The 27,082-nt window shown below is 50.2% G+C and overlaps 1 protein-coding gene across 5 annotated transcripts in view; it reads left to right on the forward strand.

Annotated features, from left to right (window-relative positions):
• The window catches only part of L3mbtl1 (L3MBTL histone methyl-lysine binding protein 1), a 33,683-nt gene extending 8,810 nt beyond the window's left edge, over positions 1-24,873 (forward strand). For 4 of the 5 annotated variants that reach the window (XM_031372649.1, XM_031372652.1, XM_031372650.1 and 1 more), the window contains 15 exons: positions 8,037-8,125; positions 8,608-8,712; positions 9,445-9,580; positions 9,920-10,011; positions 12,479-12,630; positions 13,036-13,112; positions 13,813-13,898; positions 14,059-14,169; positions 14,606-14,720; positions 15,069-15,168; positions 15,342-15,539; positions 15,649-15,698; positions 18,363-18,520; positions 19,019-19,081; positions 21,391-22,288. In XM_031372649.1, the coding sequence (XP_031228509.1) occupies positions 8,037-8,125; positions 8,608-8,712; positions 9,445-9,580; positions 9,920-10,011; positions 12,479-12,630; positions 13,036-13,112; positions 13,813-13,898; positions 14,059-14,169; positions 14,606-14,720; positions 15,069-15,168; positions 15,342-15,539; positions 15,649-15,698; positions 18,363-18,520; positions 19,019-19,081; positions 21,391-21,585 (1,727 nt within the window). In that variant the 3' untranslated portion in view covers positions 21,586-22,288. Of the gene's footprint in view, positions 1-8,036; positions 8,126-8,607; positions 8,713-9,444; positions 9,581-9,919; positions 10,012-12,478; positions 12,631-13,035; positions 13,113-13,812; positions 13,899-14,058; positions 14,170-14,605; positions 14,721-15,068; positions 15,169-15,341; positions 15,540-15,648; positions 15,699-18,362; positions 18,521-19,018; positions 19,082-21,390 lie in introns of all 5 variants that reach the window. The other variant, XM_031372651.1, reaches the window with a different exon arrangement.
• Positions 24,874-27,082: the final 2,209 nt, after the last annotated feature.

A 27,082-nucleotide genomic window follows, 5' to 3' on the forward strand; every position in this document is an offset into this window, starting at 1 on the left:
CAGGCTGGCCTCGAACTCAGAAATCCGCCTGCCTCTGCCTCCCAAGTTCTGGGATTAAAGGCGTGCGCTACCACTGCCCCGAAATACAAGTCTTATGTCAGAGGTTAATACAGATATTTTTGCCTTATCTTTTCTTTTTTAAATGATGTCTTTAGAAAAACAAAGTTTTCAGTTGATTATATCCAGTTTATCGTTTGGGGGAATTGTTGGGACAGGGTCTATGTAACCTTGGCTGTCCTAGCTCATTCTCTAGACCAGGCTGGCCTAGACCTCACAGAAATCCACCTGCCTTTGCCTCCCAAGAGCTGAGATTAAAGGTGTATGTCACCACACCCAGTTAGCTCATCATTCTTAACAGTTAATGCTTTAGGCATAGATGTTTATGAAGTATAAGTTTTAATAGCTTTATTCAGTTATAATTCACTCAAACTGCTGCCCATCTATTTGAAATATGCAGTTGTGGCATAGTATGTACACAGAATCATATAACTGTCACCATAGTAGACATTTAAACATTCCCCCCCATCCCCGCAAGTCACCTTTATCCCCTCCAAACCAGCAATTTACCATATATATATATATATATTTATATATATATTTGTCTGCTTGGGACATTTCATTCAGTGTCTCTGCTTGGATCATCATAGATGTGATCCTTTGTGTCTGACTTCATTCTCTTTAGCATGGTGGTATCAAGGTCTAGCCATAGTTTAGTTCATGTGGGGACTTTATGCCTTTGGGTTAAGTAATATCTGTCCATCATCCATGGACAGATTGCTTCTGTGTTGGACTGTTATGCTCCCTCATATGAATATTGTACATATTTTTGTGTAGATATATGCTTCAGTGTTATTTATTTATTTATTTATTTACTATGAGTGCACTGTAGCTGTCTTCAGACACACCAGAAGAGGACATCAGATCTCATTACAGATGGTTGTGAGCCACCATGTGGTTGCTGGGAATTGAACTCAGGACCTCTGGAAGAGCAGTCAGTGCTCTCTCCAGCCCATATATGCCTCAGTTTTACTGGGCATATCCCTAGGAGTGAAGTTTTCTTCCACATAATGACTCTACATTTATCATTGGGACAAATTACAGATGGGGCTCTGTGGCACACACTTTAAGTTCTCCATAGTGGCTGTACTGTAATCTTATATCCATGCTGGGATGTGCAAGGATTCTAGCTTACAGCTGTCCTCAGTGTTTGTGGCCATGTGTCTGGTTTTCCCTCTTAGCCCTCCTGTGGAGTGAGAAGTGGCATCCCTCTGTTGTTAGGATGTGTGTTCCCAATGACTAGTAAGCAATATGTTGGTTATCTTCTTATGCAAGCTACTAACCATTTACATATTTTCTTTGACGAAATGTCTATTCAGACCCTTGTTCATTTGTGAACTGAATGTAAGAAACTGATTCTATATTAAAATGATATAGTGACGTATAGGATTGGGGAGGGGCTGAGAATCTGAGTTTAATTCAGGAGAGACACCAGTAGGGATGCTAACAACACGGACCTAGATTGCTTCTTGCTTGCTTCCTCTTCCTCTCTTCCTCTTCCTCCCCCACCCCTCTCTTTCAAAGTTCCCTTTGGCTTTTTAGGGCATGATTTTTCTCTTTTGTTTTGAAGCAGGATCTCACTGTATAGCTCTCTCTGGCTGGCCTGAAACTTCCTACATAGACAGGGCCGGCCACAGCCTCACAGAGATCCATCCTCTGGTGCCCTGCTTTGCTGGTGCTGGGGCTAAAGATGCATGCCACCACTCCCGGCCTCCTCCTCTTTCAAATCACAGTCTCTCTATACAGCCCAGGTTGGCCTCAAAGGAATGACTCTCCTGCCTCAGCCACTGAGCTTCCAAGGCATGTACTACCCCATTTGGTTTAGGGAGATGGTTTTGTTTTTGAAATGAGGGCTCACCCTTTGGCTCCAGCTAGTCTCTAATTCGTAGTTTTCCTGACTCGGCTCTGTAGATCCTGAGTTACAGGCAGGAGCCACCTCACCTGGCTTAGAAATGGTTTCTGGTTTCTATTTATTTTTTTTGAAACACTCTCTCATTTTGTAAGTCCAGGCTAGCCTAGAACTCTCTGTGCATCTCTGGCTGGCCTTGTTTGCCTCCAGAGAGCTAGGATTGCAGGCATGTGCCACAATGCTCAGCTATATGAGCATTTTCTTAAGTTTCTCATCTAAAGTTTGACGCAAAATTCTACAAACTCTTAATTTGGGGGTGGGGGGAGAGGAGATGGTTCTCTGGTTTTTCAAAATAATCCCTCAGTAGTAGCATGCTCTTGAGGCAGTACCCTCCTGACCTAGTCACCTCTCCCCACCCCACCCCTTTTTTAGACAGCATTTCACTATGCAGCCTTAGATGGCTCTTGAACACGGGCCTACTCTAGATCTTGTCTACTATGTATCAGGCACTGGCTAGGAGCTAGAATTCAGAGTGAGCTAGGGCCGGGTGATAGTGGTGCACGCCTTTAATCCCAGCACTTGGGAGGCAAGAGGCAGGCAGATTTCTGAGTTTGAGGCCAGCCTGGTCTACAGAGTGAGTTCCAGGACAACTGGGGCTATACAGAGAAACCCTGTCTCGAAAAACCAAAAAACAGAACAAAAAACAAACAAACAAAAAACAGAGTTAGGTAGGCACCAAGACTCACTCAAGAAGCTCACAGTTGCAGAGATGGATAAGCAGCCGTCATCGAACAGTATGATGTTCTATATATCATTTAACAGTATATTATGTATCAGATAACAATGCATCACATATGGGGTATGTAAATACAAAGGCATCTCATAGGACCACCACCTCATGTAGTCAGTCGTTCAGTGTCTCGGTCCGTCCATCTGTCCTTTCTCTAGTCACATAACAAACGCCTGTTGAGCATCTACTCCTTGTAAAGCCCTATCCAGCTGCTGCAGCTGGGTGTGGGTCTTAGAGGGTAAGGAAAATTAGGAGGATGGAAGAAAGTTGGGTGCTGGATACTCAAACCAGAGGGCTCAGCCTCTGCAGAGCCACAGCCGCAAAGGCATAGAAGTTCCCGCTACCGTGTGAGCAGGAAGGAGGGGCGAGCTTACAGGAGGGGCGAGCTTACAGGAGGGGCAAGCTTACAGGAGGGGCGAGCTTACAGGAGGGGCGAGCTTACAGGAGCTTTGTGGGCTGTGGGCAAATGTATGCTTTTGTTCTCTAGGTGGAGATAAGATATTTGGGGATTTAAAAAAAAAAAGTCCTTGATGTGCCAAAGAGGGATGATACCCAGGGAGGGGCTCCCCCTCCTCAGAGGGGAAGAAGAAGGGGGAACTGGGAGAGGAGCCGGGGGGTACTAAGAGGAGAGGGGGAAAACTGATATTGGGAAGTAAAGTGAGCAATAAATAAATGAATGAATGAAAAAAAATCTTTACTTGGGAAATATTTTGGCAATGTAATAAGTTTGGAACAGGAAGGTCAAGATGGGGGACCTCAGACTAGTTCAGAGCAAGAACTAATGAGGAATGGTGGTGAACAGACTTCGGAGCTGGAATCAGCAGGACTAGAGGATTCTGGGAAGTAGAGCAACGTATAGGCCACTGCCAGGTTCCTCGCCGGACAAACGGATAGATGTGCCACTGTCTGCGATAAACAGCACCAAAAGGACCGCAGGCTTTGGTGTAGTCATTTCCAGGTTAGCTTTGACCAGGCTGAGCTTTCCAAGGGCATGTGTGGAAGCAGAGACAAGCAAAGAAATATTACTGGAAGCTGGAGTGCCCTGGAAGCTGGAGCACAGCTGGAAGATGGAGCACCCCTGGAAGCTGGATCACTGCTGGAAGCTGGAACACCCCTGGAAGCTGGAGCACCCCTGGAAGCTGGAGCACCCCTGGAAGCTGGAGCACTGCTGGAAGATGGAACATCTCTGGAAGCTGGAGCACCACTGGAAGGTGGAGCACCTCTGGAAACTGGAGCATCACTGGAAGCTGGAACATCTCTGGAAGCTGGAGCACTGCTGGAAGCTGGAGGGCCCCTGGAAGCTGGAGCACCCCTGGAAGCTGGAGCACTTCTGGAAGCTGGAGCATTGCTGGAAGCTGGAGGGCCCCTGGAAGCTGGAGCACCTATGGAAGCCAGAGCACCACTGGAAGATGGAGCACTTCTGGAAGCCGGAGCACTGCAGGAAGCTGAAGCACCCCTGGAAGCTGGAACACCTATGGAAGCCGGAGCACCACTGGAAGCTGGAGCACCCCTGGAAGCTGGAGCACCCCTGAAAGCTGGAGCGCCTCTGGAAGCTGGAGGGCCCCTGGAAGCTGGATCACCGCTGGAAGATGGAACACCTCTGGAAGCTGGAGCACCGCTGGAAACTGGAGCACTTCTGGAAGCCGGAGCACCACTGGAAGGTGGAGCACCTCTGGAAACTGGAGCACCACTGGAAGCTGGATCACCGCTGGAAGATGGAACACCTCTGGAAGCTGGAGCACCGCTGGAAACTGGATCACTTCTGGAAGCCGGAGCCCTGCAGGAAGCTGAAGCACCCCTGGAAGCTGGAGCGCCCCTGGAAGCTGGAGCACCGCTGGAAACTGGAGCACTTCTGGAAGCCGGAGCACTGCAGGAAGCTGAAGCACCCCTGGAAGCTGGAGCACCGCTGGAAACTGGAGCACTTCTGGAAGCCGGAGCACCACTGGAAGGTGGAGCACCACTGGAAGGTGGAGCACCACTGGAAGGTGGAGCACCACTGGAAGGTGGAGCACCTCTGGAAACTGGAGCATCACTGGAAGCTGGATCACCGCTGGAAGATGGAACACCTCTGGAAGCTGGAGCACCGCTGGAAACTGGAGCACTTCTGGAAGCCGGAGCACTGCAGGAAGCTGAAGCACCCCTGGAAGCTGGAGCGCCCCTGGAAGCTGGAGCATCCCTGGAAACTAGAGGGCATCTGTTTTACAGATGACCTCTGTGATGCCTTCATACAAGTCATATCAATGTGCCTCTTCTTAGTAGACCAATCAGAACAGCGCTCGCTCTTCACTGTAGACAGCCACATGGCTTGGCAGGGAACCCAGCCTGGATGGCAGCCCCATGTAGCCCCTTGGTCGGGGTATCAGTGTGTAGTAAGTATATAGATTGTGCAACCATAGATGGAAGCTTTGGGACTTAACTTGATCTTGGGAATGAGACTAAAAGTTCACTGTGGGGAAGGATGCAGGAAACTAGAGGAAACCAGGACTTGTCTACAGAAAGAATCCAGATATTCCAGGGAGTTATGGGAGCCAGGCTTTTTTTCAGTGGCTGATATGCAATACAAGATCTCTTTTCTCATTTATGAAAAGGGTACTACCAGCCTTTCCCATCACCTCAGAGCATTGGGAGTTCTAAAGGAGATGATGGAGATGAAATCTCTGAAGTGTCTCTGGACTCCCAATTCCTGGCAGCAGATGGGGCACACAGGAACCTCAGCTAACTGGTAAAAGGAATAGTTAAGAAAAAACAAGGTGGTGTGTGATCAGAGATGGAAGGCTGAAAACCTGTTACATGCTATGTCCATTGAAAGCATCAAGTTAGCAATGATGGGGGCTGTCAAGACGGCTCAGTGATTAAGTGTAAGCTGGGCAGTGTTGGCATACATACATCTTTAACCCCAGCACTTGGAAGGCAGAGGCAGATCTCTGAGTTCCACGACAGCCAGGGCTACACAGAGAAACCTGTCTTGAAAACAAACAAACAAACAAACAAACAACAAAAACCAAAGAGCACTAGCCAGCTCTTCCAGAGAACCACACGGTGACTCACAAGCATTTGTAACTCCAGTTCCAGGGAGATCTGTCGCCGCCTTCTGGCCTCTATGGGCACTGCATGCACATGGTGTACAGACAGACATGCGTGTAAGACAACATGTACATTTAGAAAAAAAGTTAGTACTGGTGCAGGGAAGGAATGGATGTGAGAGGGGGCTGATAATGTAAGAGCTGACAGGTCAACATGGTGCCTGTGAGAAGTGTCTGATGTGGCATGGTGTGGCATGGCGTGGCATGGGCATCTTATAGATTGGATCTATTGGAAGATGGGTAAAGGGATATGAACTCAGGGCTGCAGTACCTAGGAGCAACAGAGGTGCCTAAGGTAAGAACGCTCGCAAGTGCTCAGCCACTGACTGAGCTTGTGCCACAATTCCGGGATGGTAAGGCTGACAGGACGGTTATCTAGGAATAAAGACCTGGATATTGTGAAGGGTTTGGTCATAGCAGCGGTGGTCTGGATAAAATAAAGAGTCAGACATGGTGTGGCATCCCAGTGAGGATAGGGGATAGCACCATCATGATTATCCTGGCGTCCTGTTCTCTGAACTTGTTTCTTCTTGCCCCTGCTCACTGAGTAATAGATGAAGTTGTGTAGAGAGCAGATGTTCTGGAGGAATGTAGGAGGGGTCTTACTCAGGACAAAGGATGCCCTGAAGAGATGTGTCCTAGGTTTGGCATTGGCATCAATCTCAGAGAGTTTGATAGCTTGATTGATCAGCTGATGAACAAAATACTTGTCTTAGCCCAGTGGGGTTGGGTCTTTGGGAGGCCAAGGTTTGGTGTGGTTAACTAAGGAGTTTAGGCAGCTGTAGAACAAACAAGTTCCACGGGGGAACAAGCCTCTTCCTGAGCTAGCAAACCAGCAACAAGCTTGAATGACTCAAGGCCAAGGGAGCCAGAGCATAGGGAAACTGGGTCAGTGGGTCGGTCTTGGGCAAGACCAGGAAGGATCAGTAACATGACTCTAGTCTTGTTGGCACTTCATAAGGACCTCTTCTAGACCATGTATTACAAAATCCTCACGAACTCTCTCTACATCAGATAACATCACAAAGCTGAGTCCATTTCCAGAAGTTAGAGCTGCCTCCCTCCCCCAAATAAAAGCTGATTCTTACATGTTGCTGGGCTTCTGATTGTCTATGTCCTTCAGTGGAAGACAGCTCAGCTGAACTGGTCAGCCTGCCTTTTGGTTAACTGGCTATCATAGCCTTTAAAGGGTCCTGGGCATGGAGGCCAGGCATCTAATTGCAGAAAAACTCCCCATCCTTCCTACCCTAGGACTCTTAAGGCTCTGGGGTATGAACAGGACCTGAACCATAGGTTCTAGAACTAATACATACATATTTGTGTATGCCTGAGTATACCGCATGCACATGTATGGTTGCACACACTTGTGTCCCACATGTATGGTTGCACACACTTGTGTCCATGAACGCATGTACTCATGACGCACGGCTGTGCTCACACTCAGCACGCACGTGTCTGGGAAGACTGTGGAACTGGTTCACTTACTGGGGCACACCAGGTTCACACCCGCATCTGTATGTCTATTCCTCTAAGTACTTAGGAGAACAATGTTTAGAAAGGTTTCTTGTTTCTGTGGGTTCTCTCCTCCACTTCTTCTTCCTTTTTGTTCTCCCCCCACCCCACCCCCACTTCTATATTTCTTCCTCTTCCTTAGTGAGCTTAGGTAGCCGTGTAATTAAGTCCTCTGGCTCAGGTCTCATCACTAATCCTCACCCTGTACATTTCCGAGAACAGAGTGGCTGAGTCTTTGTGACCTTCATTGCTGCATAATCCAAAGGGCTTCTGCTGACAGTGGCTTGGGGGTGGAGGAGAATCAAATTATCCTGTGACCTCACCTCAGGTCTGAGCCCTCTCCCCTGTGCCCCCTGGCACTGTCATAGCTGAATGGGACACGAGGTACAGGTGGACAGTCAAAGGTTTGCTTGGAGTTTAATCGAGAGCTCAGTCAAGCTGGGCGGTGGTGGTGCACGCCTTTGATTCCAGCACTTGGGAGGTAGAGGCAGGTGGATTTCTGAGTTCGAGGCCAGCCTGGTCTACAGAGTGAGTTCTAGGACAGCCAGGGCTATACAGAGAAACCCTGTCTCGAAAGAGAAAAGAGAGAGAGAGAGAGAGAGAGAGAGAGAGAGGGAGAGGGAGAGAGAGAGAGAGAGAGAGAGAGAGAGAGAGAGAGAGAGAGAGGAGCTCGGTCAGGGGAAACAGGAAGACTGTCCGTGCCTCAGGAGCAAACCAGGAGCCAATCCGCCTCTTGTCTCTGCAGTGTCCAGTGAGAAGAAGGACGGCTGGTCCTGGGAGTCCTACCTGGAGGAGCAGAAGGCTGTCACGGCCCCAGTTAGCCTCTTCCAGGATGTGAGTTGGGCAGTTTCAGCCTAAGCAGAGTTTATCCTCTCAGGTCAGGGTCTCGCCACTAAGAGCAAGCCTTCTGGTGTTTTCTACTGAACAATCCTTGATGTGCTAGCAGAATGAAGAGGTCCAGAGTCTAAAAGGGTGCACTGTAAGGAACTTTCTAGAAAGGAAGAAATAGGGAGGTGACCTCTAAGCTCACTCCTCACCGCCTGACTTGTGGATTCCAGGACCTTTGACCCGGTTCAGCATTGACCTCACCATGAGGCAGCTGAGAGCACCCTTAAGTCTAGCCCTGACCCAATCCTTCAGAATAGTCCTGCAGCTCTCTCATCCTCTGGTGACCCCTGCAGGACAGAGCCCCAGTAAGTCACCCTTTGAGATCAGCAAGGCAGATGGGACCTAAAGACAGCTCCTTCACCCCAAGTCCACTAGACAAGGTTAAGGCCGGATGGAAGCTGGGTCCTCTCCACTCTATGCATTGACAGTCCCAGGCAGTCACCCATAACAAGAATGGCTTCAAACTGGGCATGAAGCTGGAAGGCATTGACCCCCAACACCCGTCCATGTACTTCATCCTTACTGTGGCTGAGGTGAGCTGGAAATACCCTTCCAATGTTTCAATGTGGTGTGATTGAGCCTTGGTGGGTAGGGGTCAGGGGGATGGAAGGGAGGCACTGCCCTGCCTCAGGAAGCCCAGACATCCAGGGGGGTCCATTGGAATATAGGGAAATCGAAAAGTAAACACTGGGGAACAGATGAGAAGCCATGGAACACTGAAGTTACTGAAATAGTTGGCTATGCTAGGGGTGGGGGGTGGGGCATGTCAAAGATACAAAAGGTGGGGATGCTGTCTCAGATCAGATAAGGCCCGTCCTCTAGGAAGGGAATCTGTGAGATAGGCGTAGGCATGACACACCATGGGCTTGCAGATGAAGACATATTCCATTTGGCCCAAGGGGTAGGAAAGGCCTAGGAAGGCCTACCTGCCACCATCCTGTGCTAGAGAAGAAAATCCCAAACAGGTACAGCAGAGCAGGGCCTGGAGCATGAGGGAAGAGTGTGAGCATAGCAAGGAGCATTGAGAGGGTACAGTGAGAGGGGGTGGCAGAAAGAGAGACCCCAGAGACACACCAATCTGTAGTGCTTGCCACATCCAGTCTGGGGTGTGGGGAGGCAGGGGGCTGCTATAGAGAGTACCCACCTTGCACTCAGTACTCAGGGAACCTGCTAGCACTGGATCCCTGAGACTGCAGGCTGGACCAGGAGAGGTAAGGGAGACGCCAGCCGGCACTGACCTGCCTCTGATTCTTGTTCGCGGTCAGGTGTGTGGCTACCGCCTGCGCCTGCACTTCGATGGTTACTCTGAGTGCCATGACTTCTGGGTCAATGCCAACTCCCCCGACATTCATCCCGCTGGCTGGTTTGAGAAGACTGGACACAAGCTGCAGCTTCCCAAAGGTAAGATCTCCCTGGGGTTGGTCTCTGCAAGGCAGTGAGTCCCGGACCCATCTCTTCCTCCCTTCAGGTCACCCCGCAACCCACTTGGTTTTCTGTTGTTGTTTTGTTTTGTTCTTATCCCACACGCAGGGCAGTCTCTCCATCCCATTCCGGTACAGCTCTCCTCTGAGGCTTTTCTAAACCCTTTTGAGTGTTCGACAGGTCTGCCTCCCTTTAGCAGAGGGTCCATGAGGGGTATGGGGACCGCAGACCCGCCTGTTTCTACTTCATTATTGGGGACCTCACCATGGCCCGAGCCTCTGCAAGGTGCTCTGTTCCTTCCCCCCTCGAGGGGCCCAGGTTACAAGGAAGAGGAGTTCAGCTGGAGCCAGTACCTGCGCAACACGAAAGCTCAGGCTGCCCCCAAGCACCTGTTTGTAAGCCAGAGCCACGTGAGTATCTGAATAAAAGTGACCAACGACCCCTGAGACCAAAGGCCCTGCAGCCGGCCAGGGGGATCTGACTCAGCAGAGCGGAACTTGGCTCTGCTCTGGTCTCCACTGGTTTAAGAGGCATGTCCATGGAAAGACCAAAAAGCTGAAATGGGGGATGCTGGTTATGTCTCCCCACCCCAGTCCTGGCCCCTTCCACCCTTCATTTTGTCTTCATCCATTTTTTTAAATTACCCTTTCTAAAAATTGTATTTTGTGTGTGGGATGCAGAGGACAGCTTGTGGGAGTGGCTTTTCTGCATTCGTGTGTGGATCCAGGGATTCAAACTCAGACCGTGTGGCTTAAAGGCAGACGACTCAGCCCCCTGAGCCATCTCACCAGCCCTCATCCATTTTTTGTAGCTATAACAAAATAATACAGAAAAAAATGAGCCTTGTGTTGTCCTGTAGCTTCAGAAGAGGAAAGTCTTTGAGCCTTTGAGGAGGCTACATGGCAGCTGACCCCACACTGTAGGAAACATGTATGGAAGAGGTCACAGGGCTCAGAGGCTTTAAGCACATGCTTGTCTGCTTGCTTTCTCTCTTTTCTTCCTAACTTCCTTCGTTTTCTTCTTCTTCTTTTGGGTTTTTGTTTGGCTTGGATGGGTTTTTTTTTGGGGGGGGGTTGTTTGTTGATTTAATTGGTTTTTGAGACAGGGCTTCTCTGAGTATGTAGCCCTGCCTGTCCTAGGACTCACTCTGTAAACCAGGCTGGCCTTGAACTCTGAGATCCGACTGCTTCTGCCTCCCAAGTGCTGGGATTAAAGGTGTGCGCCTCCACTGCCTGGCTCAAGCTTGAATTTTTATTTTTTTATGATGTATTTTATTTGTGTGTGAGTCTGTAGGTGCCTGTGTGTGTCTTTGTGAGTCTGTGTGTGTGTGATCTGTGCATATGCCAGTGTGAGTCTGTGTGTGTGTGTGTCTGTGTGAGTCTATGTATGTGTGTGTGTCTGTGTGTGTGTGTCTTTGTGAGTCTGTGTGTGTGTGTCTGTGTGAGTCTGTGTGAGTCTGTGTGTATGTCATCTGTGCATATGCCAATGTGAGTCTGTGTGTGTGTGTCTGTGTGAGTCTATGTGTATGTGTCTGTATGAGTCTGTGTGTGTGTCGTCTGTGCCTATGCCAGTATGAGTCTGTGTGTGCGAGTCTGTGTGTGAGTCTGTGCCTTTGCCAGTGCCTGTGTGCTACACAGCCCAGAAGAGGGCATTGGAACTAAAGTCACAAACATTTGCAGGTCCTGAGTGCTGGGATCTGAACTCCAGGCCTATGACTGAGCAGCAAGTATTCTTAATCACTAGGCCATCTCTCCAGCTTGCTTTCAATAAGGATTGAGTCTCTCAGTGACCAGCCAGGGCCCTCCAGTCCCCTTCTGGCCCAGGACCCTTAAGGGGACACACCTAAGCCATAGCATTCTCTGCTGCGGAATTCTCCCCCGTACATCACAGGCCCTTGCTGCCTCCACAGCCTGGACACTGACTTGCCTCTGCTCAGATGGACTTCCTTTGGTTTGCTCTGCAGCTTATCGCATCTGGTCAAAGTCTATCCTGGCAGCCCTTTCCTCTTATCTCTGACAGTCCCACTAGCTTACCTCCTGTTTTTAATCTGTTCAGAGGCAGGCAGCAGGGGGCAGGTAGCTCGTTAGCCGTTACACCTTTACGTATCACATAATCCCAAGCAAAGGGTCTGAGAGAGAGGGAGCCCCCACTGAAAATGTTTCCATACTGGGGGCTGGGACTCCACTATGCTGTTCATAGGGACAGTGACTCATCCACTCCAGTCCGGCCCCAGAGACTCTAGTTAGGGTGAACAGGTGATTAATAGGGTTCCACCTCCTAAAGTGACAGAAAATGCAGATTTTTTTTTTTTTTTTAAGTCAGACTATTTGAATTCTGGCCCTGCCATTAACTGGCATTGTGTCCTGGACCACAGATGAGGTCCTTCTAAAAGAAGATGTTTGTGTTAGATATCTTGGAAGATGAGGAAGTGCTGTTTTTTAAAGCTTTTGCCTTCTTGTGGTAACTCCCCAGCCAATACTAGCACCCTTCCAGCTCCCTGTACCCTTCAGGGATGGAGGATGTCAGTGCCTCCTCTCACCCATCCCACTACTGCCCCAGCTGCCTCAGACAAGCATGGCAAGACTTATTCATGTAGGGGAGACTTGTCCTCAGCCTGCCTGAACCTTTGGGCAGATACATCCCGACGGTCACTTACCTTCTCTCACAAGTCACCTAGTGGATGGAGATCATTGCCTTTGGAGAATAGGAAGTCCCTGAGCGGCCGAGAGCAACCCTCATTCCTGACCTATTTCCCCCTTGTGTCCATTTCCCCGTCTCAGGCAATCCTTGTAGATAAGCCACTCCTGTGTTTCTGGGTGCTCTGGGCTAGCTCCAGCCAGCCTGGCCCTGGTGTGGCAACCCTCTTCTTGTTCCTAGAGTACTCCACCGGTGGGCTTCCAGGTGGGCATGAAGCTGGAAGCTGTGGACCGCATGAACCCCTCCCTCGTCTGTGTGGCCAGTGTGACCGATGTGGTAGACAGTCGCTTCCTGGTGCACTTTGATGACTGGGGCGATACATACGACTACTGGTACTGGGACCTGCTAGGGAGGAGACACCAGGGGTGGGAGGCATCTTCCCTAGGACCTCAGACAGCATGTGGCCCCACCTAGTCCATTCCTGATATTTAGATCTTGTTCTAGATTGGGAGATGGGGGTAGGTAGTGAGCTGCCCTGTGTGTCTGCGTGTCATGGGCTTTGTGGCTCAGTTCTTCCTAGAATCCAGGAAGTACTGTGATTCAGGTGCACACTCATCCCTTCCTAGATCTCCACTAGCTGTTATGGTGTGCTAGAGTTTTCAATTAATGACCCTAGGTCAGTTACTCCCTTTCTCACCAAGAGGGCGGCTGTGGAAGTCCCCGATACCATGCTGTGAGGATGCCAGGCTCAGCCCTCTCTATTTATCCTGGGGCAATAATCTACTCTTGGGTTTCAGGTGTGATCCCAGCAGCCCCTACATCCACCCAGTCGGCTGGTGCCAGAAGCAGGGAAAGCCTCTCACCCCTCCACAAGGTGAGGTTGCTGCCAGAGCATGCCTCCTTCCCAGGCCTGCTTCCCCCTCCTTGGCTAGTAACATGGTAGACGCGGTCCCTGTACCTCCTTAGCAGGCCCTTTAGGATCAGAGTAGGGAGCAGATAGTGCCTGGACCCTTGACTTTTGGGGGTTTCAGAAAAGAAAGATGACTACCCCAAGCATGCAGGGGTCTCAGAGGACATAGGCCCTTCCTCCTAGGACCGCCACAGGCCCAAGTGTGGCAGAGGTTTGGTAAGAACTAAGAGCAATAGGGGTCGTAAGCAATGGGAGCTAGGATTTCAACAACTCTGAACTCTTGGGGTTCTGTGTACTTTGTTCTCTCCAGGATCCATCTGCCCCAGAAGCCCCATGCACACAGCTAACGGTGCTCACATGGGGGAAATTGCTTCTCCAAGAGTCTCCACCCCTTCTATATTCATTTGTTTGTTTGTTTTGTTTGTGGTTGTTTTCATTTTCGAGGCAGGATTTTTATGTGTAGCCCTGACTGTCCTGGAACTGATTTTGTAAACCAGGCTGGCCTCAAACTCACAGAGATCCACCTGCTTCTGCCTCCCAACTGCTGGGATTAAAGGTGTGCACTACCGTGCTGGGCATCCCTCCTTGTTCTTGATCGTGACTGGGAACAGAGTTCTTCGAGTCACCTGGCTGGCTCAGATATTGTTCTCATGCTCTTCTCTAGACTACCCAGACCCGGACAGCTTCTGCTGGGAAAAGTATCTAGAAGAAACTGGGACCTCAGCTGTGCCCACGTGGGCCTTCAAAGTGGTGAGTTGACTCTTGCCCTCGACAGAGCTGAGCTTAGGGAGACGTGGTCCTGTCAGTCAGAAGAGGGCCTTGGCGAAGACAGTCTCCCCTGTAGCTCTCTTCTCGGAGCCTCAGATCTTCCAAGCTGAGCCTTATCCTCAAAGCTCTTGTCTCCCTACAGCGACCCCCTCACAGCTTCCTGGTCAACATGAAGCTGGAGGCTGTAGACCGCCGGAACCCAGCACTGATCCGGGTAGCCAGTGTGGAAGACGTGGAGGATCATCGGATAAAGGTGGCTCTGGGACCCTAGGCTGGGGAGAGGAGGTGGACAGGTCAGTGGGACAGGAATTCTATAGAATATTTAGAGATCAATCAAAGTCATAGCATGAGATAGGAAGCTGAAGGCCCCAGATCTCATTCTTTCCTTATCTGTGATTCGCTTTTGTGGGCTTGGATGGGTTCCTTGGCCTCTCTAAGCTGGTCTTACATCTGCAAAATGGGTTTGACAATTCTTGTCCTATACAAGGACTGAATGGGAATGATGACATTTTATCCAGTGAAGCGGTGGGAATCTATGGCCAAAAGCAGTTACTGTGTAGGTGGCCCCTGTATTCTTCCTCTCCAAGATCTTGGCCTTGGCTTGGAGAGAACCTCTGAGCCCAGCCAACCTCCTGACTGAGCTGGGCTCCCAGAGCAATACCTGACCTCCAAGGGCCTTGCTTCCCCAGCTCCACTTTGATGGCTGGAGTCACAACTATGATTTCTGGATTGATGCCGATCACCCAGACATCCACCCTGCAGGCTGGTGCTCCAAGACAGGACATCCCCTGGAGCCTCCTCTCCGTGTGTACCCCCGGGGGGGCACTCTTCTCTTTCCCGTTCTATCAGTCTCTGACAACCCCGCCAGGGCTCCAGTGCTCACAGTGATCCGGGATGCCTAACCCCCTAATTTCCCCAGGGCTTCCTGCTACACTAAACCAAGGCATGCCCACAGGCCCCAGCAAAGTATACAAGAGCCCAACCTTCCTTCCCCACTGATAGCTGATGCTCAGTGGCAGGAATGGCCCAGCTTGGCTCTGGACCTGGTCTCCAAAGTTCTGAGTACTCTTCCCCTACAGGGAAACTGTTGCTTCCCCGTCCCATTCCTCTGTCACCAAGACTCTGTGCCAACTTCTCTTTCTACCTGTGCAGGGCCCAGAGAGTCCAGCTCTGCCTCCCCTGGGGGTTGCCCCTCTCTCAGCCACAGGAGCCCACCCCACACAAAGACCTCCAAATATGGCTTTCACCACCGGTAAGTAAAGTCACAGGTGAGGCCCAGAGGCAAGCAGGTATTGCTCAGGGAGAGTCTTTTACACCTGTGGAGTGAACACCCATCAGCATTCCCCCAGACCTGAACAGGGCCAAGGTTAAGGAGGCTCTGTAGAAACCAGTGGGTCCACCCAACTAAAGCCTTCATGTCCCCAGGAAGTGCCCCACTCCTGGCTGTGACGGCTCCGGCCACGTCACCGGCAAGTTCACAGCCCACCATTGCCTCTCTGGCTGCCCACTGGCCGAGAAAAACCAGAGCCGGCTGAAAGCGGAGCTGTCCGACTCGGAGACCGCAGCCAGGAAGAAGAACCCGTCTAATTTGTCCCCAAGGAAAAAGCCTCGCCATCCAGGCCGGTGCGAAGGCCAGGGAGTCAGGGCCTGGGCTTCACGGGTGTGGGACCTCATGGCTTCTTGAGGCAGCCACTGATCCTCTGCTGCGGCCCTGGTCCCTCTCTCTCTCCAGGATTGGACGCCCTCCAAAGTATCGCAAGATTCCAGAGGAAGATTTCCAAGGTGAGTACGGGTCCCCTGCTCAGGGTCCTCCTGCAAGCGGGTGCACGAAGCGCCCTGTGATTGATGGGATCTGACGCCAGGGCACCAGGGAGAGGGGAGCTGGGAAGGAAGCCGCTGCTTTTGAGTCTTTGGGTACACAGAGCAGTGGCAAGAACACAGGATGTGGCCTTGAGCAGCATCTCTTCCTACAGATTTGCTAGGAGTTTTTAGAAATGGTGCTGTATTTCCCCAATGGCTCTACTCCGTTCTTCTGTGATTCTAGGCCTCCTCAGGGGACCATGGCTGTCAGTTGTGTATCCAGCAAGCGGCTAGACATCTCTGAACCTCCCTTTTCTCGCTTGAAAGCATGGCTAGAACCTACCTTTGTAGAGTCGGCGGCTGACGTGGTGGTGGTAGCGTCCACTGTTTACGGAGCCAGGCTTTATATTCGCCCTCTCTAGCTCTGCAGCCTCCTGCACTGTGTCTGACTAAGGAGGAATGGGAGGTTCAGAGGCAAAATCACCTTGTGAGGAGCTGAGGTGGGATTCAAACTTGGACCAGGCTTCTGCTACATGGCATTAGGCCTAAAGCACTTTGCCCTAATGTTATGTCTGTTCCCCGTCCCCTTGGGTTCATTTGCATGAGTTTCTGTAACAGGACCACAGACCTGGTGGCCTAAAGAGCATCGTTTATTTCTCACAGTTCTGGACACACAGGCAAGGTGTCTAGATACCTTTCTCCCTGGCATGCAAAACACTTGCACCTGCTCCTGCTCTGTCTTGTGTGAGCATCCCAGGCGTCTCTTTGTGTATCCAGATTCCTTGGGCCTGGTGTCATCAGCCAGATGCCAAGGATCATAAGAGTCCACTGTATGGTGTGGTATACGGCTAAGGAGGTCTGGATAAAGTGTTCAGCCCTGCTTAACAGGCTGCTAGCCCAGCGGTAGACTATGGGCCCTCTTCTGCCTGCCAGGGTGCACGTGGTCAGCTCCCAACTGCAGGACTACATTCTAACCACCAGAGGGCATATCCTGCTTGCTGAATGTGGACAGTTCCTGTTGGTTTGTGGTGTGTGTGTGTGTGTGTGTGTGTGTGTGTGTGTTGCCATGATGTGCACATGGGGGTCAGAGATCACTTCATAGTGTCAGTTCTCTCTTTCTACCTTTTATATGGGTCTGGGGAAACCAATTCCAGGTCTCAGGCTTTCACAGTAAGTAACTACTAAGCCATCTCACCAACTCAGAAATTAGTCTTGCCAATGGTTGTAGCTCTGGCCCAAAGGAGAAGAAAGGACTCACCCAAGGCCCTGAAGGACTTGGGGACAGAGGCTAGGTGTCTCACCTCCACAGAAGACTCCCTGCTGCACCAGCAGGCCTTTAACCAAAAAGGGACACGCTGGCTGCGATGAACCCTTTGAGAGGAGATTCCTCACACATCCATGGCAGACCTCAATATAGGTGAAAGTCCCTTTGAACTCTGATCCTCTCTTACTCTAGGGTGATTCTGGCCCTAGAGGATGAGTTCCTATCAGCTCTCCAACCCTGGACTGCCTATCACTTGCTTTCTGATCTGCTCAGGAACCCCTGGCTCCACACACATGCACATCTTTCCCCTCAGTGAAAGAACCTTTAGGCTGTGTGGATAGGTGGTTTTAAAAAACACTGTAAGTGCTTAAGAGAGTCTAACTCTGCTCTGAGGACTAAGGCAGGACCCAGGGCATCCAAAAGGGGTTTGCATGGAAGAGAACCTAAATTATGGCCGAGCAAGGGAGGCATAGCAAGAGCTGGCCATCAGTCACAGGGGACAGCCTGTCAATGCTGCTTAGCTGAGCAGTGTACAGGCTGAGATGCAAAAAGACTGGGGGGAAGGACAGCTAGGCTGTGATCGAATCCTAAAGGCCTGGGGTAGAGATATGAGGAGCCAAGAAGCCGAGGCTACGCGAGCGAGGTGGAGAGGGGTGGTCTGTAGCAGGCAGGGGCTGCCATAGAGAATATGGCACTGGAAGTGCTACATTCTGCACCCAGAATTAGTAGCAAGCACTTAAAAAGAATAATCATCCTGAACTCTGGACCAAGGCACAGTAAGGCCTGCAAGAAAAATAGCCAAGCTACCTGTGGTCCCTGGACCTGCTGGAGAGGATGGGGTCAGGTGGTCAGCCGATGAATTGAGTAAAGTCCAAGGGATGAGCACCAGGCCCTGCTAAAGAGGAAGCCAAGCAGAGTGGCATCAGTCACCTGACCTATAGAGTCAGGGGTTCCTGAGCAGATCAGAAAGCAAGTGATGGGCAGTCCAGGGTTGGAGAGCTGATAGGAACTCATCCTCTAGGGTCAGAATCACCCTAGGCTAAGAGAGGATCAGAGTTCAAAGGGACTTCAGAAAGGACAGGCAGAACTCATCTCTGATGTCACGGATAAGGTTTTCGGACACTGGAGACTACTTGAGGCCAGCAGCTCCAAGAGAGCATCCTTACAAGTCCTAGAGTGCTGTGGTCGCTTTAGACAGTGGGTGCTGAAGTCTGGGAGCAAGCAACCCATTCACCCAGCAGGACTAAGCACCAGGTCACCCATGTGGCTCTGCAGGCTTTCAGAAGGGGTCATGTCCTGTCTGTTGACCAGCCAGTGTCCCCTGTGACACAGATGTGGGCCATCCCTACTTCTGCCCACCATGTTCTGCTTCTGTCTTCTAGCCCTCCCTCCCAGTGTGGTACACCAGTCCCTCTTCATGTCCAACTTGCCGACCCACACCGATCGCCCACTCTCTCTGTGCTGGGAACAACACTGTAAACTCTTGCCAGGAGTGGCGGGCATCTCAGCCTCCACAGTCTCCAAGTGGACCATTGAAGAGGTACAGAACCCTTCCTCAGCCTTCTCCTCTTCTTCCTTCTTCTTCCTTCTTTTTTCTTCTTCCTCATTTCTTTTTTCTTCTCCTCTTTCTTTTTCTCCTTCTTCTCCTCCTCTATTTCTCCTCTTCTTCCTTCTTCTTCTTCCTCCTCCTCCTCCTCCTTCCTGCCCTAACCCTCCCTCTAAACCACACCCTAGCAGGAGTCTCAAGCCAGAGCCTGCTCAGATGGAGCTGCATACCACTCCCAACCCTGTGCTCGCCCCTCCTAGCCACAGTCCCTTCAGCTGCCCAGCAAGGCTGACCAAAACAGGCCCCTTGTGGTGGTGGATAGAGAGGGTGAGGATCAAGGGATCTTCTCTCGTGTGCCTTAAGACATGAGGATCCCCTGAGGCTGATAAGAAAGAACCTCCTGGCCCAGTTTAAGGGCACCAAGATCACATAAGTCTCAACCCTTCCCCTAGTTCTCATCCCCTGCTCAATATATCTCCCTTGATTTCCAAGGTCTTTGGCTTCGTTCAGACCTTGACGGGCTCTGAGGACCAAGCACGCCTCTTCAAAGACGAGGTAAGGTACAACAAGTGCAGAGGGACAGAGACGAAGTCGCTGCCACTGAGCCAGCAAGAAACCGTTACCCTCGCCCACATTACCTGAGCCTGAGAGAGGCCTCTGGCCAATCATAGTCACCCTAGGCTGTGGGTGTAATCTTGTAGGGACTGTGGCCCAGCTTTGGGGATAGTGTCCAGATTGCCTTTGGGAAGGAATCTGTCTTCTCTCATGTTCCCTGCCTGGGATTGTTTGAATTGAAGCATTTCACAGATTGGGGAGAGAACACAGCTTCAACCAGGCTGAACAGCTACTCCACGACTGAGCCACATCCCTACATACCACTGAGCCCAAAGCAGGTATCAGGTGACACAGGTGTAGGTGTTTGCTGGAGACGGTCTAACACGATACAGTGCCCTTAGGTATTGCTTAGGAAAGATATGAAGCCATGAGCTGTAGGGAAGAGAGTGCTAGGTTTGAAGGCTGTCTGGGCTGGAATCCTAGCTCTCCCCAGTTGGAGCATCTTGTCTCCGAGCACACATCTTCCTGTTCTTATAATGGAGGTAGAAAAAGTGCCTTGAGGGCTGCCTTGCAAGTCCTTATGAACTTCGGAAAGGAGTGAGCCTTCACTGCAGTAGATCTAGCAGGATCATATCCCTGGCACGTGTGTACATCTATCTGGCGACATTGCAGTCAGAAATCCCAGCACTATACCAAAAGCCCAGGATGGGGACCTCTGTAAGCGGTAGTCTGGCTTTCTGTGCGCAGTTGTCCTTAAATAAAGAACTTTATTTGTGACTCTTTTAATTTGTAGAGTTTGAAACTGGAGGGAGCCCTTGAGTGTGTTTAAGGCCTTCTTCCAAAACAACAGGAGCATTCCCCTGCAGCAGCACAGTGTGGTCTCTAGTCTTGCCCCTGTATTGCCCGTCTTATTAATGTTCTCTCGGTGTCCAGACTGACTCCTACTTCTAGAACATTCTGGCCAACGTGGAGCAAATGCACTGAGCTCCATCTCCCTGGGATGGCTTAGGTTTTTTTTCGTGTTCATTTGCTTAGGGGGTTGGTTTGGTTTGGTTTTGGGGCTCGGAATTAAGCCCCAAGTTCCTTGCATGCTGTTCTTCACCCCTGCTCAATAGTGATGCCTTCCACCACCCACTCCAGATGACAGAGGTGAATAGCCAGTGACACACATTTTATGAAACACGTGAGTTTGAGTCCACTCCCATCAAGACAGAACATCTTCATCATACCAGAAAGTTCTGCCTCAGTCCCTTCCGGTCAGGCCTCACCCCAAAACACAACCACTGTTTTTTTTTTTTTTTTTTTTTTTTTTTTTTTTTTTTTTTTAGTGCTGTGGATTTCTAGAACTGTAGATTGGCTTTGCCTGTTCTTGAACTGAGTGAGTGGGATCAGACAGCTGGTGCTCTGTGGGCCTCTCTTTGTTCCCTGTAGTGTGGGGGACATTGTGTGATGCCGCCGCATACATTCATAGTTTTTCTCCATTTAATGCTCAGGTGGCAGCTCTCCTGTTCATGGACATTTATATGTTTCCCTCTCTGAGTCCCCTGCCTCAGACAGCCCCCTTCCCCTGCTTTCTTTACCCCACTCCCTCCCCACAGCTGGCTTTTCCCTTCCCTGACTGGAAGGCACACTTCTTAGCCTTTCACATACTTGCTCTATCTGTCTGAGGATGAGGTTGTTTGAAGTAAATTACAAGCATCCCAGTGTTTCACCCCTGACCTCTGCAACTTGTGACTTTTTTATATGACCCTGTTATTGCACAAGCAACCAATCAGTGCTAGCTCCTCCGACTATCCACGCCCTGCCCATCCCCACATTTCCGGTCACCTCAGAACGTTTTTTTAAAAATCATTCTTGAGCCAAGTAAGGCCCACATAAATGATTTCAGGTACTTTGTAGCCCTTCGATCTCTCCCATTCTAGGATAGTATTCTCTTTTTTTCTTATCTCTCTCTTTTTTTCCCTGTGACATTTTTTAAAAGTCTAGGAATCAGAACTACCAGATTGGCTTAATAAGCAGGTAAAGGCGCTTGCCACTAAGCTTGAAGACCTGAGTCCCTTCTCAGTCCCTTCTAAGGGATCTGAGTCTGATCCCTGAGACTCCCATGATGGAAAGAGAGTGCTGATTCCCAGAAATTGCCCCCCTGACCCCAACACACATGTAGTAACATGCACACGTCCAACACTAACACCCACACTCATACATACACAAAATAAACAACTTTAATAGAAAAAGGTTTAAAACTAGAAATCAGATCCAAAGGCTTGTTCACATTGAAGTGTTCTCTGTCTCTCTGATTTTGGGGACAGGAATGGGTCAGAGGTAACAGTGAACCCCATGTGATAGCCCTCAAAATCCAATGTCTGCCCAGCTTGCCATTCATAGCACTGAGCTTGACAGGTGGGTCCCATGGGCTGCTGTGGGGTTTCTGTTGTCTTTGTTTTTGTTTGTCTTTGCTTTGTTTTGGCTTCGGGCATTTCACAAATGCCAGATCACATGCGTAGATAAGGAGGCTGTTGCTCCGGTTACAGAATGAGTCCAGGCAGTGTTTTTAAACCTGGTGACTAATGAATGAAGCTGCTCAGACCAGGAGCCAAGCTGGCTCCCAAGGCGGGCATGTGACCTGTGCAACAACATCCTGGGGCCCTGTGCTTAGAAGAACCTGGCAGTTGGCTTCGTGCTCGGCTGTCACTATTTTGAAATCCTTACTTTCAACTCTGCGTTGTCGTTTGGTAGCAAGTCCCACAACTGGGTCAGCCGCAACTGCTTTCTCAAAGCTCCTGCCTATATAAGGGCTCCAAAGGCACTTTTCCAGTGTAGATGCTGACTCAGACTAGTCAGCAGAAAGACAGAGGGGAAACTGTATGTGTGTGACTTGGGGAGCAGGCTTCTTGCTTTCCTTCTCTGTCCCCATTGTTGTCTTCCTTCTCTCCTTTTTCCCTCCCTTGTCTTTTCTCTTTGCCCTCCTTCCTCCATCCTTCCCCACCTACCACGTGCCCTTTCTCCTCTTCCCACACTTCCCATCATATCTGCCCCCACCTTCCTTTCACCTTGCCCCCACCACACCTGACCTCCCCCACACACACCTTTCCCCCTCCTCACTCTCCCACCCCCTCAGATGATTGACGGCGAGGCCTTCCTTTTGCTGACACAGGCGGACATTGTGAAGATCATGAGTGTCAAGCTGGGCCCAGCCTTGAAGATCTATAACGCCATTCTCATGTTCAAAAACACTGACGATGCCTTTAAGTGACTGACTGGGGGGGTAGGGGGACCCTCCTATCCTCGCTGGGCTCCCTCTGCAGATGGTGCTTCTCTCCCAACTTGAGTTCTGCACCCCCGCCCTCGCTGTCTGACTAGGTGTACGGGAGCAGAGGAGCCTGGGGAAGCGGGTCTCAGCTCTCAGTCCTGGAGTTCATTTGTCTCCAGTTGCCCCAGGAAGGGTGTGACTACACTGAGACCTGACTGATAGAAAGGGCTACAGGGATCCTGGCTAGGGCAGCCTGCATCTTCGTCCACCTTGGTCATTGTCTTAGGAATTAGGAGGAGCTGGGCAGCGTAGGCATTCTCCATTCAGAACTATGTCCTTATTGGCATCTCTATGTCCTTTCTCCTCCTTGGGTCCCTCTCCTCCTACTAAGAACTGACCATGACCTTGGTTTACATATTTACACATGAAAGATGCCTCCTCCCTGTCCACTGTTGGCTGTGTACTCTTGTTCTCCATTCATGGTCCAGCCAGGCCCCACGGCTCTTCTCCCATAGATGCTTGAGTCTCAGAAATATGGGAGCTTCCTACTCAGAGCCTCTGGCTGTCTTTTTCCTTTTGCCTCTAGTCAGAGATTGAGAGCCCAGGCACTGTCCTGAACACTTTCAGTTCAGGATCACCCGGCATTGAAGCAGGCAGTACGAAGTGAGCAGATGGTTAGAGCCCATGTCCTAACACTCAGGGCCTAAGTTCTCTGATGCCCTCTCTGTTGGGTGTGGGGGGAGGAAGTCCGGCCTGGCAAGCCATCCAGGCTAGGACGTTGGACACATTGGAGTCTTTGACCGGAAGAGTAGCTCCAGAAAGCATGATGGCGGTGGCATCATTCTCTTTGTGTCTGTGGATCTCAGCCAAGATATTACACAAGAGTGAGAGGCCCCTGTCAGCCAGGCCTCCTGCCAGGAGGGTGTAGCACCGGCTAGCACACAACCCCTGTGACATCACATTCACTCTGTCCCTTAAACATTTCTCATCCTGCTCTCGAGTCTTAACGAAGGCCACTTACAGTAGAGAGTTGGGAAGGTTCCCTCTCCTGTCTCTGAACTCCCTGGCCCTTCTTGCCAGTCCCCAACAGTCTCTCACTGCCAGCTAGGTTCCCATTGGGGCTCTGGGACTTGGACCTTTCTGTCCAAGTGGAGGTTCAGCCTTCACTTAATTACTGCCAAACGCCTCCCAGCCTAAGTGGGGAGTCCCAGGAGGAGCCACCCCTCCAATAGGTGAGAGCCAGGGGCAAGCTTTACTTGGTGCTGTGGGCCTGCAGGCTGAAGAGCAGGGTAGTCCCCCAGTCCAGTATACTGATAAGTTATGTGGTGTGTCTGTGTGTGTGTGTGTACACATGTTGGTCACACAGCAGTATCTGTCAGGTGCAGGTGTGAGGTACAGTGCTGGGGATATGAAGGGCTACTGTTAAGCTATGAGGCTTTATCATTTCCTCAGAAATGGGAAGCCAAAAGTCCTGTTGATTTCCTGTTTCAGAGCTTTGGGGACCTCCCCTCCCTAGGCCAACAGCTTCTTGGGGACAGCCAAGTGGCACCCAGCTAGCCTGGCAGAGATTTCCTTTCCTTTTAGCCCCCCTGGGGGTAACTTCCAGGTAACATTGGGCAAGGCCAGCCAAGCAGGGAGGGGAGAATAGGTCAACAGATGTGACGTTACTGCCCCTCTGCTGGACAGTAACGGTAAAAGGTAAAAGGTGCCAGTCTCTCCAGTCTCTGTTGTCTAGGTTACAGTGGAAAGTACCACCTCCTGGCCTTTATTCTGCCCAGTCACACACTGACCAATCTGAGATGGCAGCAAATGTTCCATGTTCTTGGCTGGTGCTGTGAGACCATACAGTTTCCAAGGAGAGGGACTGCACAGCCTTTGCCATGCAGTTCTGTGATCTGTGGGAGCTCTTTCATCTGTGGGAAAAGAGCAGAGAGACTAACGGCCTTGGAGAAGACCCACAGCCTCCCAACTCTAGGCCGCACCCCTTCTGCACTAATATCAGAAACCAAATCTTAAAATGTCAGACATGTGTTCCAGCCATCCCCCCACCCATCCACCCCACTGGGTCCCCATTGCACCTTAACCTGGGAGTGCAGGCAGTGAGTGACAGTTTCTGGCACTTGTACCCTGGTCTCTAGCAACAGGAACTCCTTCCACCTTGTCTCCAGTGGGCTTGGCCAGCCTCTGCCCAGCCCTGGCCTACAACAGTGATGAGCTTTGTTTAACTTCTGAGGCAGAGAGACTGGTTCCAGGGTCTGAAAATGAAACCTGTTTGCACCTTTATTCACATGCACTGTGATGGGGTTACATTATTTTTTACTTGTTCTGTATGTGTGTGTCTCTCTGTGTGTGTATGTGTCTATGTGTGTCTGTGTGTGTGTTTATGTGTATTTGCTCTCGAGTGTACCTTCTTAAAGAAAGTCCTCTGGTTTAAACTAAAGTGACTTGAGAGAGAGGAAACATTACAAAGAATATATAGTATGATTTGTCTGTGTATCGATAAATAAGTAAATAAATTAATAAATAAATAAATGGTTGACCAGTCTGCAGCCAGAGTCTGTTTCTCTTCTCGTGGTGAAATGCCCAGAGCACACAGGTGAGCATCAGTGCTATTATGTCTGAGGAGACTAATTCCTTCCCTGCGCCGCTAGGTAGAGGTCTTAGAGCAGTGGTTCTCAACCTGTGGCTTGTGACCCCTTTGGGCGTAGAACAACCCTTCCACAGGGTAGCCTCCGACCACCGGAAAGCACGGATATTCACATGACGATTCATGACAGGAGCAAAATTACAGTTAGGAAGTAGCGATGGAAAAAATAATGTTAAAGCTGGGGCTCACCACAGGAGGAACTCTGTTGGGTCACAGCATTAAAAAGGTTGAGAACTACTGCCCTGGAGAATCTGAATTTTATACTTTAAAGGACCCAGTTTATAAAAATGCAAATGTATTGAAAGGAAAAAGCTGAATTGAGACTCCTGTGGACAGGATTCCCTGCTTAGAAGCACTTGCCTAGGAATGTGTTCTCACAGTAGGCCACTGAGGTGCACAGAGGCTGAGCCAGGCTATACCTCAGGCTGACAGGGGACCTTGCCACTGGTTTTGCAAGCAGAAGAGATATAAGTGTGGTGGGATCCTGGAAACTTGCTCCAAGCTTCCAGAAAGCTGCCAAGGCCAGGCAGTGTGCTGTAGGGCTAGAGTTTTCAGAAGGGGCCCTTGAGGGGCCAGTGTATGAATCGATAACGGTGGACCCCAAGTTACAATGAAGACATCAAGATGTTCGAGATGCCAGGACTGTGGGATGTCCACCAAGGAAAGCTGCAGGTCTGAAGTAGAACTAGGCTAAGAAGACAGGTTATCTGTGTCCCACGTGGCAGAGCTGGAGATGCCGGGGTGCTGAAGGCTGAGAGCCCAGATGGTTCCACCAAGAGCTCCAGATGCCAGATACGGAGCTTTGGAGTTTGGTGTCAGCTGGGAGTGGGGGCTTTTGAGTAGAGGGCTTGCCTAGCACACAGGAAGCCTGAGATTGATCCCCAGCACCACATGAACCAGGCCTGGGAGGTCTACATCTCCCATCCCAGCACTGGGAAGATGGAGACAGAAGGATGAGAAGCTGAGGCCATTTTGCTACATAGTGAGTTTGAGGTTAGTTATCATGAAATGATACCGCTAAGGAAAAGAGAGAGAGAGAGAAAGAAAGAAAACTGTATAATAACTATATACCTGCTTGTCTTAAAATTGTAATCCAGCCGGGCGGTGGTGGCGCACGCCTTTAATCCTAGCACTTGGAAGGCAGAGGCAGGTAGATTTCTGAGTTCGAGGCCAGCCTGGTCTACAGAGTGAGTTCCAGGATAGCCAAGGCTACACAGAGAAACCCTGTCTCAGAAAAAAGAAAAAAAAAAAGTGTAATCTAGAGGTCCAGAGTTCAATTCCCAGAAACCACATGATGGCTCACAAACATCTGCAATGGGATCTGATGCCTACCCCCTTCTGGTGTGTCTAAAGACCATGACAGTATACTCACATACATGAAATAAATCTTTTTTTAGAAAAGTGTAATCAGCTGGGGCTGGAGAGATTCTTTGGTGGTTGAGAAGCTGACTGTTCTTGCAGAGGATCCAGCTGGGATTCAGTTCCCAGCAGGCACATGGCAGCTCCCAGCTGTCTGTAACTCCAGGTCCAGGGGCTCTGACAGCCTTTCAGGCACCAGGCATGTACTCACTGCACAGATATACATACAAGAAAAACATGAAATCTCTGCATGGCACAGAGAAGTGTGTGCTCAACAAATATCTGTTAAATAATTAAATCCCTACTATGAAAAAAAAAAAAAAACAGTACAAAAGACGGGCTGGGAGATGACTCAGTCAATAAAGTGCCTGCCTAGCAAGCTGAAGATCTAAGTTCAGGTTCCTGGAAGCTTCCTGGCCAGCTACTCCAGCCTACTTGATGAAGACCTAAGGCATCAGGAACAACACAGGATTTTTTGACCACTCATTCCAGATACATGCACCCATACACATACAAATAAGCACACATGCACATACATTTTTTTAAAAATTAAGAACATAAGCAATAAGAACTCCTGGGGTCTAATAACATTTTTAAAATTATTTATTTATTTATTTATTTTACGTGAGTACACTGTCACTCTCTTCAGACACAGAGGAGGGCATTGGATCCCATTACAGATGGTTGTGAGCCACCATGGTGGTTGCTAGGAATTGAACTCAGGACCTCTGGAAGAGCAGTCAGT

Source organism: Mastomys coucha, unplaced genomic scaffold (assembly GCF_008632895.1).
Source record: "Mastomys coucha isolate ucsf_1 unplaced genomic scaffold, UCSF_Mcou_1 pScaffold15, whole genome shotgun sequence".
Classification (NCBI taxonomy): domain Eukaryota; kingdom Metazoa; phylum Chordata; class Mammalia; order Rodentia; family Muridae; genus Mastomys; species Mastomys coucha.